The following is an 18,538-nucleotide window of genomic DNA, read 5'->3' as shown; positions in this document are numbered from 1 at the left end:
AAACCATTTTACATTCTACCTTTTAATCTAAATCTCCTTTATAACCCCATCAATCTAGTCCATCAGCTTAATTGCTAATTTTGGGGGAAATTGGAAAAAGAAAAAACACCTAAGCATGCCCCTTGGAAATAAATGCATCTCTAGCACTCTCTGAGAGCCCATCCTTGAGTGTTTCCAGAATAGGCTCTCCTCCTGGAAAGACAAGTATCTAAAAAAGGGGGACAAACTCACACTCTAATTAAAAGCACATTATCTAGCTTGCCCACATTATCTAGGTGACAAGGCGCCCTTGGAGGCTTGTCTCGCCTAATCACTAAGCAGTTTTATACCATGTATTATAAAATACATATATATTCTTGATTTCTTGAGATAATAATTATAAAATAGACATTATTAAAGTAAAATATTCATTTTGTGTGTATATATACTAATTTCATTTTATTATTTTCTTATTTGTTAGGGTTTAATTAACACAGACATTAACAAAAGCTGTATTGAACCCTCAAAAACTTCAAAACCTGAACCAATAAGGATGAACTTAAAATTTTGTCTAATCAACATTTTCTCAGGCATATCATATTGTATCTTTTGATTCCTAATACACCTGTTCACAGGAGTTTTTGGGAACCCTTTTTTAAATAGTGTGTGTGTGTGTGTAAAACTGAAACTTGAGAAAAAACTAAAACATAAAAGGAGTATCGTTCAAAGTACCAATACACCTCTACCAATACGCAAAGGTGTATCGATACTTTGAACCTTGAGTTCAGCCCCTATATTTTTTGAATTTGTTTTTACTTCCCTCATTCCCTTCTCACAAATAAGTTGATTTTCTTTTTTTTAATCCACAAAAGCAAAAGATCCTTTTCTTCATGTAGATAAAATAAACCAAAATTCTAAGCTTTCATGGTTTTCTTTAAAAACTCCTATGAATATGTTGATTTTCTATACTATAACATGAAGTGTATACTTTTCTTATAAAAATTATAAATAATTATAAGAAAACATGGTTATGGTACCTAGGGAACTACCCTAGGATATGTGTTTTTTACTTAAAAAATCATCGCCTAAGTGACTTGGCAACAAGGTGACAAGCCCCCCCTATTGCCTAACCTCATCTTGGCGCCTTGAAAACTATGCATTCCCTATTCCTTCAAAAACAGCTTCTGGAGAAGCTGAAAAGAGCCTTTCTTTCTCATGGATGGAAGGATGAAAACAAATTCACTTGGTTAATTGGGATAAAATCTCCACCCCTAAAGAAGCAGGAGGTTTATGCCTGCACAGAATTAAACACATGAACATTACCCTCTTGAGCAAATGGCTTTGTGGGTTTAGTGCCCATTTGGGAGGGCTTTGCAAGGTGGGCTCCACCCAGACAGCATATAATCAATGTTTGATGAAAAATCCAAAAAGCTTAAATTTGTTTTTTTTTTCAGCCAAAAAAGAGCTTCCATTGAATCTTCTTCTAGTGGCTTCTCCAAAGCAGCTCAGCCAAAGCTTCCAGCCCTCTGAACTGGATAGCTTTTTATGAATCAATAAATGTAACTTTCATTAAAAGTAAGATAACAGTAAATACAAAGAGTACAAAAGGGCATATAGAACTTTTCTTAAGGGCAGAGTTGAGGAAACACTGTTATTAAGAGACTATATTAGGCCAGATGTTTAGCTGCTAGAGTGAATGCATCCAGTGGCAATGCAACCAAGCCTAAAAGGAAATATTACCATAAACATCCCTTTGCTTTCCAAAACCTAACATGCACATGTTGATATGGTACGGATATGGACTAACCTTGATTGTTGTTCCAAAGGAAACCGGGCCCTTTGGTGATTACTAAAACACCAGAAAGCATAGTCATGATGGTGAGAGTATTCTTGTTGGGACACATTGGCCAAATGATCCCGGCGGGGCTCGAACCCGCGACCTTCGGCTCATGAAACCAATGCTCTAACCAACTGAGCTACGGGACCTGTATCTAGATTATTACTATTATTCCTACTGGATTGGAGACCAAGAGATAACTCAGTGTGACCTTTTCCGGTATCTTGGTTTGATAACTCAGTGTTACCCGTATAATTAGAGTAAGATGGGAAAAATGGAGGGGTGCACTTGGACTTTTTTGTAACAGGTAAATACAACTTAGATTAAAAGGAAAACACTATAAAACAGTTGTACAGCCGGCTATGCTGTATGGAGCAGAGTTTTGGGCAGTCAAGAAACAACATGTCCAAAAATGGGTGTGGCAGAAATGCTTATGCTGAGATGGATGAGTGGAAAAACTAGAAAGGATAGTATCACAAAATGAAGTCATTCAAAGAAACTTAGGAGTAGCTCCATCGAAGACCATCAACAGCACCCATAAGAAGAAGTGATTTGTTGCAAGTTGAAAAGGTCACAAGGGCTAGGGGTAGACGAAAAAGGATAATGACCTGCATAGGAATTGTAAGAAATGGTTTAAACACTATTTTACAATGGATACGGAATTGAACAGAATGGAATGGTGAAACAGAATTCATGTAGCCGACCCAATATAGTTGGGATAAGGTTTCAATGATGATTAGACTCCTACTGGAGTTATTACTTGAAAATTCACAGTTTTCTAAAAAACAAAATAAGAAATTGACAGTGGAAATAAGAGATATACCAAATTGCCAATTTTGTCATTTTTTCCCTGTTCATTATCAATAACAAAGAAAAAATAAAGGAACCTATAAAAACAAACTGCTAAAGTAGCTTCTAATACTTTGTGCATGACTAGGCCTATCTAAGGGTCCATTAGCTTCTCATACAAAAAATCAAAGTCCAAGAATATACGAATTCTAACTCCCTGAAGTTGTTGTGAACAGAAAGACACAAACAAATCATCCCAATGACAAGTCTGAGCACCTCTTCAACTGGCCATTGCCTCTTCTTGAATATTCTTCTATTCATTTCCCCACAAATGGCCCAAAATATGGCCAATGGGGCAACTCACCATATAGCATAACGTTGGCTGTTAAGGTTCCACAGTTTCCAGCAACTCAAGAGTTCACTAACCAAAGATGGAAATCACCAAGACACTCTGAAATAGGGTTGATCATATCTGCTCGGGCCCTAAAATCCTAGGGCTGGACAGCCCGACCCAGGCCAGAACATATATGTGTATGTATATATGTACATACACTCTGAATAGAGTGTGTGTGTGTGTGTACACCAAGACATTCTGAGGAGAGAAAGCTACAGTTTTGAAGGGTTTCACATTGTTGGTGTAAGATTTTTTAGCACAATATGCTGATGGGGTCTACTTTACTTGTACATCTTAGGAGCTTTTTTGCTTGGACCACAAAGCCTTCAGAGTTTTCTAAGCCTTTTATTTCATCATTGATACAACTTTTATAATTTATTATCAGAAAATTATAGGATTTATATTATACGAACCATCTACAGAATTTACTGTAGCAAAACAAAAGCTTTTCTATGTTTCATCAGCTTTCCAGATGCCAAAAAAATGGCAACCCACATTGATTACATATACACCATTCCTTCCTCAAAACAATCAATGCAAATAGCAAGTTGCACCAGCCATAATGCTTATTAAGTACATACTTATTAATGGTAAATAAAATCATTTTCAGTAACACGTATGAGTTTGCTTCAATGAAATGTCAGATTTAGACGACCTGATACTAAAATTGGTGCTACAATCTACAATTGCAAATTACATACCACAATTATTGGATATACACAGAAAGTAAAAAATATAGGAAGGTTAAGGGAGGCTCACCTCATCAAGATAATCTGCATCAAGATCACCTGAATCATCAACATTTCCAAACATAAATCCCAAGAGTCGGCTCTCTCCACCAGACTCCTCATAATCATCCTCATCATCTGCCAAGCCAGAACTTTAGAACCAAACAAAAGTATGCCAATGCTATAACCCGTAAATGATATATCAGCAGAAGTTTCAAGTCCAAAGCTTAAAAGGAGCAACTTATTTTCAAGGTACCTGCTTTCATGGGAGCATTTACATATCAATAAATAAGTGAATCATGCAGCATGCATGTCTATAAATGCCTGTTAAATATAAATGCAAGTCTAAAAACTTAACACAAGAAATCCAATTTCCAAGTATGACATGAGCATATTTATGAATGGATGTGCATTTATGATAACATCTGTATGTAAATTGCATGGACCTGTATAAGCATGCATATTCAATGTTTAAAATGTTAGAATTAGTGTGAACATGAATTGGGAAAAGGCCTATGACCACATGGGCTGAAGGTGCACATTCAATGTTTAAGCAGCACATTCAACGTAAAGTTGATCTGGAAAAGGCCTATGACCACATGAATTGGGCCTTTCTAGACTACATGTTGGCAAGGATGCATTTTGGGTGCAAGTGGAGGAATTGGATGAAAGTATGCACCACAACACTCAGCATTTCAATATTGGCTAACGGGTCAGCAAAAAGACAATTCAGACTCAAGAGGGTTAAGACAAGGTGACCATTTATCTCCATTACTTTTCCTCTTTGTAATGGAAGGACTGAATAGGATGGTGGGAAAAGCTTCAGACTCAGGAATATTAGAAGGATGTGAGGTCGGGGAACAATGAGCTGAAGGTGCCCCTCTTGCGGTTCACAGATGATACACTTTTTTTGTGATGCCAAGATGGATCAAGTAAGAAATTTAAAACATTTTTTGGATTGAGGTGGTTTTGGTGCTAAAAGTCAACCTTTCTAAAAGTGAGCTGGTGGCAGTTGGGGATGTGCCAAATATGCAAGACCTGGCCAATGTGTTAGGCTGCAAAATGAAAAGACTCCCCTCCAAATACCTAGGTATTCCTCTTGGAGCAAAATGTATATCCAAATCGTTGTAGGACCTTGTGTCCCCGTCCTTGAAAAATTAGACTAAAAGCTGGCTTCATGGAAGGCTCGTTACCTGTCCAAAGGAGGCAAGGTGACTTCAATCAAAAGTGTATTGGCTAGCCTCCCAGCCTATTTCTTATCCATTTCTCAGTTCCTTCTGGTGTGGCTGTCAAATTTGAGGAGAAAATGAGGAATTTCCTTTGGGCTGGATGGAAGGACTCGAACAAGTATCACTTAGTTAACTGGAAGCAGGGGTGCAAACCTTTAAACCAGGGAGGACTTGGAATTAAGAAGGTTAAGGCTTTCAACACTGCATTGCTGGGCAGATGGTTCTGGAGGTTTTTCTACTGAGCCAAATAGCCTATGGAGAAAGGTTATTGAGGAGAAATATGGCTTGAGAAGCAATGGGTGGGATGTAATAGATCCCAATCTTTCTTATGGGTGTGCAGTGTGGAAAGGCATTTGCAGAGCTTTTGACAAGTTCACTGAAGGTTTAAAACTTAAAGTGGGAGATGGGAGGAGGTTGTACTTTTAGATGGACCCTTGGTGTGGGGACAGTGCTGTAAAAGATGTCTTCCCAGCCCTCTTTTCTGCAGCAGTAGACAAGTAGCTTTAGCGGCAGATTCTTTTGTGGTGGAAAATAATATGATTACTTGGAGACCTACCCTTAGGAGAGGTTTAAACGATTGGGAGATGGATCAGGTGACCCATCTTTTCAAAATCAGCAGCTGAATTTGCAAGGAGAAGATACAACATGCTAGAAATGGAGAAATTCTGGAGAGTTCTCTATCAAGTCCTTCTATTTGGGCCTTGTAGGAGAGGCAAGAGAGTCCTTCCCAAGCAAATTAATATGGAAAGCAGCAGGCCCTTCTGAAGTAAATTTTTTCCTGTGGGCGACTGTTTAAGGCAAATGCTTGACTAAGGCCATGTTGATGAAGAAGGGGTTTAATGTCCCCAACTTGCTCTGTGTTCTCTGCAATCAAGAAGTGGAGACATCGAGACACCTATTTCTGCACTGTAGCCTCAGTGCTTCAATATGGAACTACTGTATTAATGCTACAAACTTGAACTGGTGTGCTCCAGGGTCGGTGAAAGACCTGTTAAAAGGATGGCCAATCCAGGGTATGTCTAAAAATGGGAATGTATGCTGGTCTCAATTCCGGCTGCAGTATTGTGGGCCATCTGGCTGGAAAGAAACCGCAGAATTTTTGAACAGAAGTTGGCTTCAGAAGCAGTGGTAATCAATGCAGCAGTTGGTTTCTTAAAGAACTGGTTGTTTGTCCATAATATATTCAGAAACGAAAACTATTCTTCTTTTTTGAGAGTGGACTTTCTTGGAAGTTCCTAGTGGTAGTGGTTTGTTATGTACAGTTACGCATTGTACAAAGGACCTTGTTTTGATATTAATACAGCTTACCATACTTTTCTCAAAAAAAAAAAAAAAAAAAAAAACTTGCCAGAACTCTCCCAAGATCAAATTCTTTCATCATCAGTTTGAGGATTAGGTTTTATACATTGAGATTCCTTCTAAAAGTTGGGCCCAAATTACTTCACCATTCACAAAATCAATGAAGTCTTCAACCACAGCTTCCTTATCTTGGGCAATATCAAAAAGAGAAGAAAACCTTTCACACAAAGCAAAATCCCCACACCATTCATCAAGCCAGAATTAGATATGATTGCCTTTCACACCCAAGAAGAATTTTAAGCTGCCTCAAAGTAGTCATTATTTAATATTGTTGTAACACATATCTGCAATACAGTTGCCAATTTATAATATTGTAATACCATCTCATGTACTCAGTACTCCACATAGCTGATAGAGCTGATAGTCTTCACTAGGGAATACGTCAATTCCAGTAGCATTTCATGTCAGTACCCATGGAAATGGAAATATTAGGAGGAAATATGTCAACATTTTAAACCATGTCTACATTACAAAAAATATCCTGAGGGCACACCTCATTTCAACCATCAATTTTTTATTTTTAATAAGTTCTAAGAATTTATTAACCATCCAGTATCTATTAGTGCAAAATGCTTAAAGTTTCTCAGCAATTCATCCAAATTCTTGGTGATTGATTTAATAAAGGGATCCTTCATATATGCTTCATCTTCTTCTTAATACTGTTTGTTGTACCTTCTCAACTCGGGTTCCTACACTTGTGCCTCTTTCTTTAAAGCACTGTTACCCTCTCCTCCTGTTGGATCATCTTTCCCTGTTAAAGAAGTGTGGTGTCGACCTATACCTCCAAAGGTTGGGAGTTTCTGTTGGGAAGCCTTTCTGGAAAGAGTTAATACAGGGGATCTACTCCAGAGGAAAAGACCCAACAACTGCTTGTCTCCTCACTGGTGTGTTTTCTGTAAATCCGATGGTGAGTCTAGATACCATTTACAAATTTCTTGTCAGTTTGTTAAAGTTATTGGGTATGGTTTACTTCTCTGTTTGGTTGCAGGTGGAATCCCCCTTTGAATGTGCCAAGCTTATTTACCTCCATGCCTAATTGGCCAACCAAAAGGGCTAAGATCGTGTGGAGGTGTGGTAGAGCTGCGGTATGTTGGACTGTTTGGGAGAAGAGGAACTCATGGATATTCTCAAATAAGGATAGAAGTGTGGAAGAAATCATGGAGATTATCCACATTAAGATGGTATATTGGTTGAGAACATTGGAATTGTTCAAAGTGTTCTCAATTGATGAGTTGATAAGGAATTGGAAGGAGATTGCAGATTCAGGCTCAAGTAGAAAGATTTTAAACTCTTGTTGGACTCCTCCACCTCAAGGATTTATCGAACTGAACTTTGATGGTAGCAGCATAGGCAACCCAGGGCCTTCCGGAGTAGGGGGAGTGATAAGGGATGAAACAGGGAATTTGTTAGCCATGTACTCTGGTCCGATTGGGGTGGGAGACTCCTTGAGGACTGAGATTTTAGAAGCTATTGAAGGGATACAAAGGGTCAAGGAAATGAATATCAAAAAGTTGATTATAGAAGGTGATTCTGAAACTGTGGTGAATTGGCTAAAAGAGGGCTGCTCTATGCTTTGGAAATACAGCAATGAAAAGAGGAAGTTCAAGTGGCTCACCAAGGACATGGAAATTCATTGTACATGGATAAAGAGAAGTGCAAATGCATTGGCAGATGGTCTAGCTAGGCAAGGGTAAACAGAAACACTATATTTTGGGCTGTTTTGTAATTGCTGCATGGTCAGGATGTTCCTTGGGTAGCTGGGAGTTGAGACTTTTTAGCTCCTTCCCTTGTAACTCTGATTCTCTATATCATTAATAAAATTTCATTGTTATTGATCAAATAAATAAATAAAGAAAGAATTCCTCAAATTAATGGAACATTTTTTTCACATTAGGTCCATGCCCTTGAGAAGCACAGGAGAGATTTTCTTTGGAAAGGAAAAGAGGACATAAAGAATTTCCACCTGGTTGCATAGGCTGAGGTGTGTAAGAAAGGAAGTGTACACATCCAACCCCTACATTAAGTGAATCAGGCCCTTCTCTCAAAATGGCTATGGAAATTTTCTATAAAAAAGGAGCTATGGTGTACTTTCATATATCCCAAATGTCTACAACTGGCCTAGGATGCAATTCCAGTGCAGTAAACAACTCTTACGGGATGAAGAATAAGGAATTATTCTCTACTTTGTATCCTTCAACCAGGTAGTGGCGAAAATATCTTTCTTCTACAGATCACTGGTGCAGCAATGCTCTTCTATGGCTCACATATCCCAATATTTCCTCCTTCAAACAAGACAAAAGGACCACAGTCAAGGACTGTTATGACATTATTGGAAATCAAATTGTATGGGCACCAAAACTGGCCCAGCCCAGCCCAGCCCAGCCCATGATCACCCCTAGTACCATGCCTCCTCTGTTTTGTTTCAGACTATTTGAGAAAAACAAATATGGAAAATAGGGGTTTTTTCCCTTCATTTATTTTTGTTGTTTTTGTATGTAGCCATCCCTCTTTGTCTCTCTATGTGCGTGCAACCATAGAAAGTACCCAACCCTTTCCTTGTTTGGAGAGGGCTGAAAATTTAATGGTCTTTCAATTAAGTGTAGTTTCTCACTTGTCATGTTAGTGCTTTGTCAAATCTTTATGGTCATCAACCTTTCTTTTATATCCAGTACTTGTTAGGAAAAAACCGCAAGAATGTACTAGTTCCACAGAAAAGAAATATGGGAAGACTTTGCATTGTTTGGTAGTAAATAAAAAAGAAAATTTATTAAGGAGAAGAAAGAGATTACAATAAAAGTGATAAGGAATCACCCATGATAAAAAAAAATAAAAAAAAAAAGCAATCCCAAACCCAGACCCAATCTCCTCTAACCAACAGACATTAGAATCCCAAGGCTCAAAAAGAACAACAAAACACCCTATCCTGACCACAACAGAACCCCAAAATTACAGACAGTATTAAGACTCAGTCATCCAACCCCTTAACTCCTAAAACCTACACCCTATCTACCCAACCCACAAAAACCAAATCTCCAAACCCAAATAAAATCCTACACCCAAAGAACATGTCTCCAACTTAAAATTGTATGATATATTTGTACAATTACTCAACCTCTGCAGTGGAAGACAGTAGAACATTAGCCTCTTTACTTCTCTTGAGAAGTCTTCTTTACCCTCAGTTTCTAGTGAACTCTGCAGTGGCAGAAAGTAGAACATTAGCCTCTTTACTTCTCTTGAGAAGTCTTCTTTACCCTCAGTTTCTAGTGAAAAATAGAAACTGAAACAGTCCAATTATTTTTCTGGCTTCTGAATCTTCTTACTGCATTGGTAATATTCTCAGGAGCCATCAAATCCTTAGAGTTATTATTGATCCTTTCTAACTTTAAGACAGAATTCTTCTCAAAGATTTGATATGCTTCCACGTCATCACCCTTGTTAAAATCATCCCCTTCAACTTCAGATGGCCTCCCACTGTCTTGCATGTTACCATGTCTTGCAATAACACCAATTTCAACAAGAATCAATTTGTCTTTCTCCCTAACCTTCAAAGGCCCACCACCATATTTTTCTTCCAGCTTCTTCAGATATCAGTGTCATTCTATATTTCCCTTTTTTTTTTTGATAATTCATTCTATATTTCTTTTTCCACCTATACATTTTTTACCCATAAGCCTTGTAACCTTCTTTCTCTTCACATCCTTCCCCTCCCTTGTCAGAAGAATCCTCTTTCTCAAATTTCCCTAAGCAGTCCACACCAGCACCAAGTCCCTTTTCGATATGTGACCCATTTGTTGATTGAGTACCATCCCCCCTCAACCCACTCCTTTTTTCCTCCATCCACATCACATCCAAAACCCTCATCAGACTTCATGCTACTGCCCACATTTAAGGTTCCCTTCCCCCTAGAAGCCTCCTCTCCCGCTTCTCTATCTTCCTCCCTTCCGGAAACCACTTTGGCCTTGCAAATTGAACCCTCCCCCTCCGCTACAGCCACCACCCTTTCTCCCCCTTCTCCTACTTCCACCCCCTCTATGAAGCCTCTTCACTGTTTTGATAGTAAAACAAAAGTTTATTAATAGAAAAAAGAAATTACAAGAAAGGTGACAATAAGTCACCCCAGAGAAGAAAGAAGACTTGTTCATCCCCACAACCCCACCCAACTACCAAAAGAAAACACTCCTCCAAAGCCTCTTCATTTTCACCTCTAAAAACCATATCGGCCCCTTTTGATTCCCACCAATTATCTGCCGCTGAAGACCTTGCATGTGTGGGTCTCAGAAAGAACAAGAAGATTTTTTATCAGTAATTCTTGGTGGATTTATCCATAAAGAAAAGAGAGTAAGTAGAGATGCCTGAAGATATAACAAATTCAGCTTCTACATCAAGAATGGAGTTAGCTTAGCTCCCCTTCTCCCCAATCAATGGCTACTCAAACAAATTCAGTTTTGAAATTGAGTAGATTTATTATTGATAAGCAAAAATAGGTGGATTGAAATGAAATGATGACATTGTGGTTTCTCTTTACATTAAAATTAAGAAGTTAGCCATCTAAAATGAGAAATTTCCAAATCACTAATAAAATACTGCAATTGAGTAATTTCAGGTTTTGTCCATAATGAACTTGTTTACAGTTTCATAACAACCTGAAGTGAAATAGTCTGGATTCAAATGCCATGTATGGCTAAATGACCTTCTAACACTAATAGGAAATTAGTTTCCTTATTTATTCTATAAGTCCCTTGGAACAGTAACTTTCTGCACCAAGAAACAAAAACCAGAGAGGGCTATGATGCACATTTTTTTGGTCAATTGTGGTGCACGATATGAAAATATTATTCTTTTACAATTCAAACAGTTAACTAACCTTCGTTGTGGGTGTCATGCGATGCGTTGCCTGACATTTCCCCCATGTTGTACTTACAGCTTCACACTAAGCAAAAGAAGGGAAAAGAGAAACATTTCTGTTATTTAGCACCAATTGACGATCAATGGAAAAAAAAAAAAAAAAAAAAAAGAAAAAAAAAAGCAACTGACAAATCTTTTAAGTACCAAAAAACAAAGTGAGAATTATACCAGAGCAAAATGAATTAATATCGACACTCGACATTTTTTTCTTACAATGAGCTAAAGTGTCATAATACTAGAGCCACTCGTAAATTGAGACCTAGAATCCCCCCCCCCTCCCTCCAACACAAGTTACAATAAATGAAATCAAACAAATTCCAAATTGTGGGGCATATATACATATAATTTCAAGATGAAGAAACCCTTCATAAGTACAAACTAACAGTAAACCTCAAAACTAAATAATTTAATAAGTTGAAAGAAAAATCATAACCGGTCCCTATTACACGGTACTAATCTGTTCTAAGGCCGAAAAACATGGGTGAAAAAAAAAAAGCAAGAAAACGCAACGAAGAAGCTTCCCATCAAACCTGATAAAAAAAGGGAAAATAAAGGAAGAATGGTGAGCTTGTTGTGCCAATCGCCCCTTGATACCAATAAATATACCATCATTTCTGTCCGTCCTCACAGAAAAAAACTAATAGACGACATACAACGAGAGGGATCCGGATCCTCTGGTATCACTCTAGGAAATCAACCCCTAGCATCACCCCTCAAAGTTTGCCACGTCGCCTTTAAGCGTGGCGGACTCCTTGTATGTGTGAGACACTAACCGACGTTACTTTTCAGTGACCGGCATCGCTGAAATCACAGCTTCCCCTTCTCTGGTGACTTCCGTTTCCCTCGTACTCTTCTTTGCCCTAGCCAGCGTCGGCACTCTGCAGTGCTATCATCTCAACTCACTTCTTCGGTTACGTCCCTTCAGCCGTGACCAGCAAGGCAGCAAGTGGAGCTTGGGAGGTCGAATCGACGACCTGTAGCTATTGAGCGTCGGTAGCATTAGCCATTAACTATCTTCTATAAATAGGACGTGTACAACGAGCTACGGTCCGAATCATCTGCGTTTGAAGTCGAATGATTTTTCTCTTGTATTCCAACCCAAACTTGAGACATAAAAGTGATTAGTCGTGTACCGTATAGGGATGCAATTTGAGCGGGATGTCCGATCTGATCCAACGCAAGTTTTGCACGGGTTGGGTCTGAGCTATAAAACTCAGATTGGGCTTCTGTTGAGGCCTCATATAGCCTGATAGCCCAGACCAACTCAACCTGGCCCTATCCAACCTGATACACCTAAGAAATACATAAATTGATAAACGCATGCATTTTATTTATATAAAATATACTTTTATCTAACTATATAAGCATGTATGTATAAAATATTTTATATGAGCTTTTGTAAATGAAATTTGTATACATTTTTATCTAATTAAGCCCATATAGCTGTGCAAAATTTGTTCATACATTATTTCAAAACCCAACCCACGCAAACATGACTAAGCTTGGCCTAACCCAACCCAAGTTATATTGGGTTGAGCTAAGCTCAAGTTGGGCCTAGATCAATAAACTCGGGTTTGACCTCAGGTTGGGCCAAGCTCGATCCCAATGTTTGCACTTTTAAGGTTGAGCTTAGGTTAAGCCTCAATCTAACCCAAGTTGCATCCCTAGTTTTTTGGCTAATCAATAAAGATGTAAAAGAAAATTGAAATTTTGGTTCCTTTTATTAATAGAGTGCAATCCTTATTTTCAACAACATTATTGCCTCCATCCTCACCAACATTCCATCATAGCCGGAAAGCAAGTGCAAACTTACTATTCAAATAAAAAACAATATAATCACACAACACCATCTCCAACGACACTAGTGTTTTGTAACATAATTCGCTTAAATTTGTAGAGTGTAAAACCTTTGTATTTTGTATTATTTTGTATGTATTTGCACTGTATATATTTATATTTATACTCCTTTCAAATGGAACTTTCCGATCAAAGGCCAACAAATCAGCAATGACGAGCAGGAGGGATTTTTTTTTGGGTAATTTCTCTCACATTTTTCCCTTCGTATCCTCACTCATTTCTTTTATTCTTCCTATTTTCCTCTTCACCACACCATTTTCCTCACCACATCCAGCCAGCTAGTTAGTCATTAAGGGCCCGTTTGGCATGTCTTTTTTGAGAATATCTTCTTGTAACTCTGACAGTCAAAAGACGCATTGAGCTTTTGACATAAGATTTGGGCAGCCTGAAGATAGTTTGGTAGATGGGTGTCTTTCCGTGCGTTTGCCCGTGTCTTTTCGTGTGAGATTAAAACACGAAAGACGTGGAAAATCAGCCCGAAATGGGCTTCTCGCATCTTTTCGACGCACCGTCTTTTGGCGGCTAGATCTTTCGTGAGCCAAACGGGAATAGACCGAAAATCGATCTTCCCGGCTTGTAAACAGCCGAAAGACCACGTGGAAAGACGTGACAAATGGGCCCGAAGTTATTTACTTGTTTTGTTCCTAGTTTTTTCCTCTCCATGTTCTGTCTTCCATTTCTTCACTTGCTTCTATCCTTCCCTACTATGTTCTTCATCATTTACTACTTCTATTTCCATTGGCCCCTCCTTTCACTTTTCTTCATCAACTATTTCTCCAATTCTCCCCTCCTTCACTAATCAAAGAAATGGGGCAACACTACCCCATGTAACTCTCTCTTTATGATAGCCATCACATGTATGCATGCAGCTTCGGGCCACTACCATCCAAGCCAACATTCAAGTTTTTCAGCCATGATGGAATGTTGATGAGGATGGAGGCAATAATTTTGTTGAAAATAAGGATTGCACTCTATTAAGAGAATGAAAGACAAAATTTCTTTTCTCTTTTTATATTTTAACTGATTAGCCAATAAACTAGGGGTGCAACTTGGGTGAGTTGGGTTAAGTTGAGGGTTAACCTAAGCCCAACCCTAAAAGTGCAAATCAGTTTATTGATATATGCCCAACTTGAGGTCAAAACCAAGTTTATTGATATATGCCCAACTTGAGCTCAACCCAACATAACTTGGATTGGGTTAGGCCAAGCTTAGTCATGTTTCGGTGGGTTGGCTTTTGAAATAATTTATGGACAATTTTCTGTATAGCTATATGGGCTTTATGGCTTAAAAGAGTAGAATTGATTGAAAATATACACTAATTTCATTTACAAAAGCTAATATACATATATGAACAATTTTTTTGTATAACTATATGGGCTTTATGGCTTTGGCCTGTTAGGATCCCCCCTCCTTAGACATTGCAAGCGATGAACCTTTGATTAACAATCATTTTTTTTTACAAAGTTATGCCCTTGAGGTTTATTCCAAATCTACAATCCAACATAGTAAAAACTTTCATTAAAGCAAAAAATGAGTTATTCAATGATCATGTTCACTTCTCAACTTCAAAAGGTAAAAGCAAAATAAAAACGAATAACTGAAGAGTAGTCCCAATCACGGTTCAAAAAATCGACACGTATCGGCCAATACATATCGTATTGAGAGCTTCTCGATATGCCCCTACAAAGTGTGTATCAGGGTTTTGACCAGTTCAAGGGGGTGAACAGACCAAAAACCGGCCCCTCTGAACTGGATTTGAAAAAAAAAAAAAAAACTAAAAAAACAAGTGATACGCCTCTACCAGCATACCGGGTGTATCGATATTTTGAACCTCAGTCCTAGTTTAGCAAAATAAAAGTAATAAAAGAGTCTTTAATGAAGCAACTTCTTTGAAAGTTGTGGCACCATATTTGGAATATCCCTGGTGGAGTCAAATACACCCCTATCAATGAGAACTTGAATAGCAAACTTCAATGACCAACAATGATCGGTAATATGCGCAGGCACCTGGTGATAAGCACTGAATGCACTTGTATCATACTTCCTTGGCTTCAGTTCTGGGGTGGTTTTCATTTCAATGGTTAGAGATATCCCTTCAAAACAAGAAAATGTAGGAATTGAGCATGAGAGCACTGTAATTGGGTGAGTACCCTTCTTTATTTCCTCTAGGGGGTTGGTTATTCCGATTTATTTGGACTGCAACAAGTGGTAATGCTTGTGGTGCTGGTTTGGAGGACAAAGATGCATTGAGTGAAGTTGTCGGATGTGGGATTGGTATAGCTAATGGTTTCTTATCAATTACAGATGCACCAAATGAACAATCGTGAATTGATGGTTTATGGGATGGGGATGTTTATTTGTGGCAATGATTTGGACAGGAGTAAGCGGTAATGCTTGTAGTGCTGGTTTTGGAGGATGAAGATGCACTGAGTGAAGTTGTTGGATGTGGGATTTATATAGCCAATGGTTTCTTGCCAATTACAAATGCACCAAGTGATCGCTAGTGCGAGTATGGATATTGGAGATGTACAGGGAGGGGGTTAGGCACCCCTTTCCTAGGTGTAATAGGTGAGGCCCACATGAGATATCAACAAGCAAAAATACAAATAACAATCATTCAATTGAATATTAGAATAGTGAAGCAAATAAAAAAAAAAAAAAACACAAAAGGTTTCCCCTAATTGCATTTTTATTTTATTTTATTATTTTTTTATTTATTTATTTTCTTTTATTATTTTTATTTAATTTTATCAATTGTTTATGTTATTTTCTTATGGAACCTCAATTATTTCTTTATTTCTCTTATTTTTTATTTTTTTTATTTATATTTTTATTTTCTAATTAATTTTACTTTTGAATCTTTTATATATATTTTTTATTTTTTGATTTTTATATATTTTGTTCATTTCATCATTTTTTAGTATTATTTCCATTTTAAAAGCTTATTTCCCTTTTTTTTCTAAAAAAATCGAGCATCTATATTTATCCCTAAACCCATTTACTTATTCCTAAAGACATGTTAAAACATTTGCATCTCTTGCCACCTTTCTTTATTATATTTTTTATTCCTTACATTTTCAAATCTGATTTATCCCCTACCATTCACCCACCCTCATCCCAACCTGCATAACTCTTTATCTAATGTTGAACTAAGCATTATGGATCAAACATAAACACACACAACTTAAGCATAGCAGTGATTACAGATACAGCTTGAGTAAACTACAAAGAATAGAGGGAATAAAATGATATACCAATATTCAGCATCTTCAACTATTCTACTTGAAAGAATTTTGAAATTCGATAAATAGAGTAGAAGCAGAGAATATGAATAGAAGTAAGAATAACCACTGACCCGGAAAACTGAACACAATAGATTCAGCTAGCAGATTCGATTAAAAAATTATCAATTAGGAAACCAAAATAAAACAACGGATTCAAACGAAATCTGCATATCTATTATCACATTAAACGAAAAGAGGGGTATGGAATAAGCCAATCCGGGCTGATACCAAGATTTACCGGAATTAAATAATCCGGTCTCTCTCCTATTAGCCACAGATACAAAGAAAACTATCGAGCAACAGGAAAATCGATGAAACTCGACACAGAGAAAAAGGAGACAAATGTTACCTTATCGAAATGTAGCCTGAGGATGATTGGCAACAGGGGAGGTCGTGGTTTATTCTGATTTTCGTCTCCGGGTTGCTAGCGATCGGAACAGAGAAGCCCTTCACAGACTGGGTCACTGGGATGGTTTAGAAGTAGAAACTGGCGTCAGAATGCCATTTTCGCTGACTTGTTAACGACGGAACCACGATTTGCTACAGTTGTTGTCGTTCGATTAGCGCAATAGACAACCAACCTCGAGATGCTAAGAACAGCTTTTGTAGGTAACGAAAATTGGATCGATTCCAAGAGACGATGAGAAATCGCCTAAGAAAGAAACAAAGAAGTCCACGACTGAGATTTTTGGATAAAAAATGAGAGTTAGGATGAGTTTGGCCGCATATATTGGTTTTGTGTATGCGGGCCAATGAGATTAGTCGAAATGGGATCTTTTTAGATGCAAGGTAAATAGGGTTTTTTTTTTTTTTGAAATTTGATAGGATTGTTATTTTGAGCATTATAGGTTGAATGGTAAGGTTAAATTAAACTAGGCTCGGATCAGACAGATTTAGGATTTGATCAACAATGGAGCCTTAAAATGGAATAGTTTTAGATGGGATAACAAACAAGGGTATTTTTTGTTGAAATTTTGTAGGTAGGCATTTGAAGATGTCCGGGATCTGGTGGTAGTGTCTAATTGTTTCAGGGGTGTCAAGACTGTGAGAATTTAGGTCGAGTATATTTGGAACGGAATCTTGGTTTGATGATAGGGTGAATGAGGGAATTTTGGGTTAAAACTTTATAAATAGATGTTTTGGTGTGCCTAAGGCTTAATCTTATGGTCTAATTGGCTTAGATGTGTTTGCCCCACCATCGCTCGAAGATTCTGTTTTGAGGCTCAGAATCGATCGAATAAAACCATTTTCCAAACCAACTCGATTCGGGCCCATATGGCATAATCCAACCCCACCATTCAACTTAGAATGTCCAAAAACCACACTATGAGTGTTGGGAGACGGCTCACTGGGCTGGACTTGGAGTCGACACGCATCAATTATGGAAATGGAGGTGATGACACCTCTGACCTCCAAGAATATATATATATATATATTCAAGAGTCCAACAAAACTAAAATAGAAATAGGACAATAGGACAAAATGTAAATAAATTAAAAAAAAAAAACATAAAATCAAAACTAAAAAAATCATAAAAAAAAGGAAAAACAATTGAAATAAAAGGGTACAAAGAAATAATTCTGCAAAAGTACACAAAAGAAAATAAATAAAATTCAAAGAAATATAATAATAAATCCTAAAAAACAAGAGAGAGAAAAAATAAAGGGGAAGTTTTTAAAGAGGAAAACAAAATGTAAAAAAAGTATAATAATAATAATAATAATAATAATAATAATAATAATAATAATAATAATAATAATAATAATAATAATAATAATAATAAGAAGAAGAAGAAGAAGAAGAAGAAGAAGAAGAAGAAGAAAAATAATAATAATAGCAAAGTTTTGAAAAATCCAAAAAAAATTCTCATAATATAACAATTTAGAAGTAAGCAAATAAAACTAACGAAATAAAAAATAACAAAATTAAAAAAAGGTAATTAAATATCTGAAAATCAAAATCAAAATAATAAAATAAGAAATTCAAAAAAATAGCAAAAATAGAAATACAAAAAAGGAATAGAAATGGAAGAAAAAGGAAAAGAGAAAAAAGAAAAAAAAAATCAAAGAAAAGAAAATTGAAAGAATAAAAAGAAATGAGAAAAAATTGCAATATTTCTTTTGTGTAATTAAGGAAAATAAATCATAGCACAAATAGTAAAAAATTAATAAATGAAG

The 18,538-nt window shown here is 37.1% G+C and overlaps 1 protein-coding gene and 1 non-coding gene across 6 annotated transcripts in view; both read right to left on the bottom strand.

Annotated features, from left to right (window-relative positions):
- LOC148873170 (transcription initiation factor TFIID subunit 1-like) overlaps positions 1 to 17,010 on the bottom strand; it is a 100,133-nt gene extending 83,123 nt beyond the window's left edge. Inside the window, exons 1-5 of one of the 5 annotated variants that reach the window (XM_088942152.1) lie at positions 16,711 to 17,010; positions 12,354 to 12,504; positions 11,994 to 12,278; positions 11,180 to 11,245; positions 3,759 to 3,865 (exon numbers count right to left, since the gene is read on the bottom strand). In XM_088942152.1, the coding sequence (XP_088798278.1) occupies positions 3,759 to 3,865; positions 11,180 to 11,225 (153 nt within the window). In that variant the 5' untranslated portion in view covers positions 11,226 to 11,245; positions 11,994 to 12,278; positions 12,354 to 12,504; positions 16,711 to 17,010. Of the gene's footprint in view, positions 1 to 3,758; positions 3,866 to 11,179; positions 11,246 to 11,388; positions 12,307 to 12,353; positions 12,514 to 16,710 lie in introns of those variants that run through there. The other 4 variants (XM_088942151.1, XM_088942153.1, XM_088942150.1 and 1 more) reach the window with 4 other exon arrangements.
- Positions 1,892 to 1,965, bottom strand: TRNAM-CAU (transfer RNA methionine (anticodon CAU)). The gene has a single exon. It is a non-coding gene; the product is annotated as a tRNA-Met (tRNA).
- Positions 17,011 to 18,538: the final 1,528 nt, after the last annotated feature.

The sequence above is a fragment of the Nelumbo lutea genome, chromosome 1 (genome assembly GCF_056320005.1).
Source record: "Nelumbo lutea isolate HS-2025 chromosome 1, American lotus-T2T, whole genome shotgun sequence".
Lineage (NCBI taxonomy): Eukaryota > Viridiplantae > Streptophyta > Magnoliopsida > Proteales > Nelumbonaceae > Nelumbo > Nelumbo lutea.
Note: the sequence above shows the minus strand (reverse complement) of the source record. Positions and strands in the feature narration are given on the sequence as shown.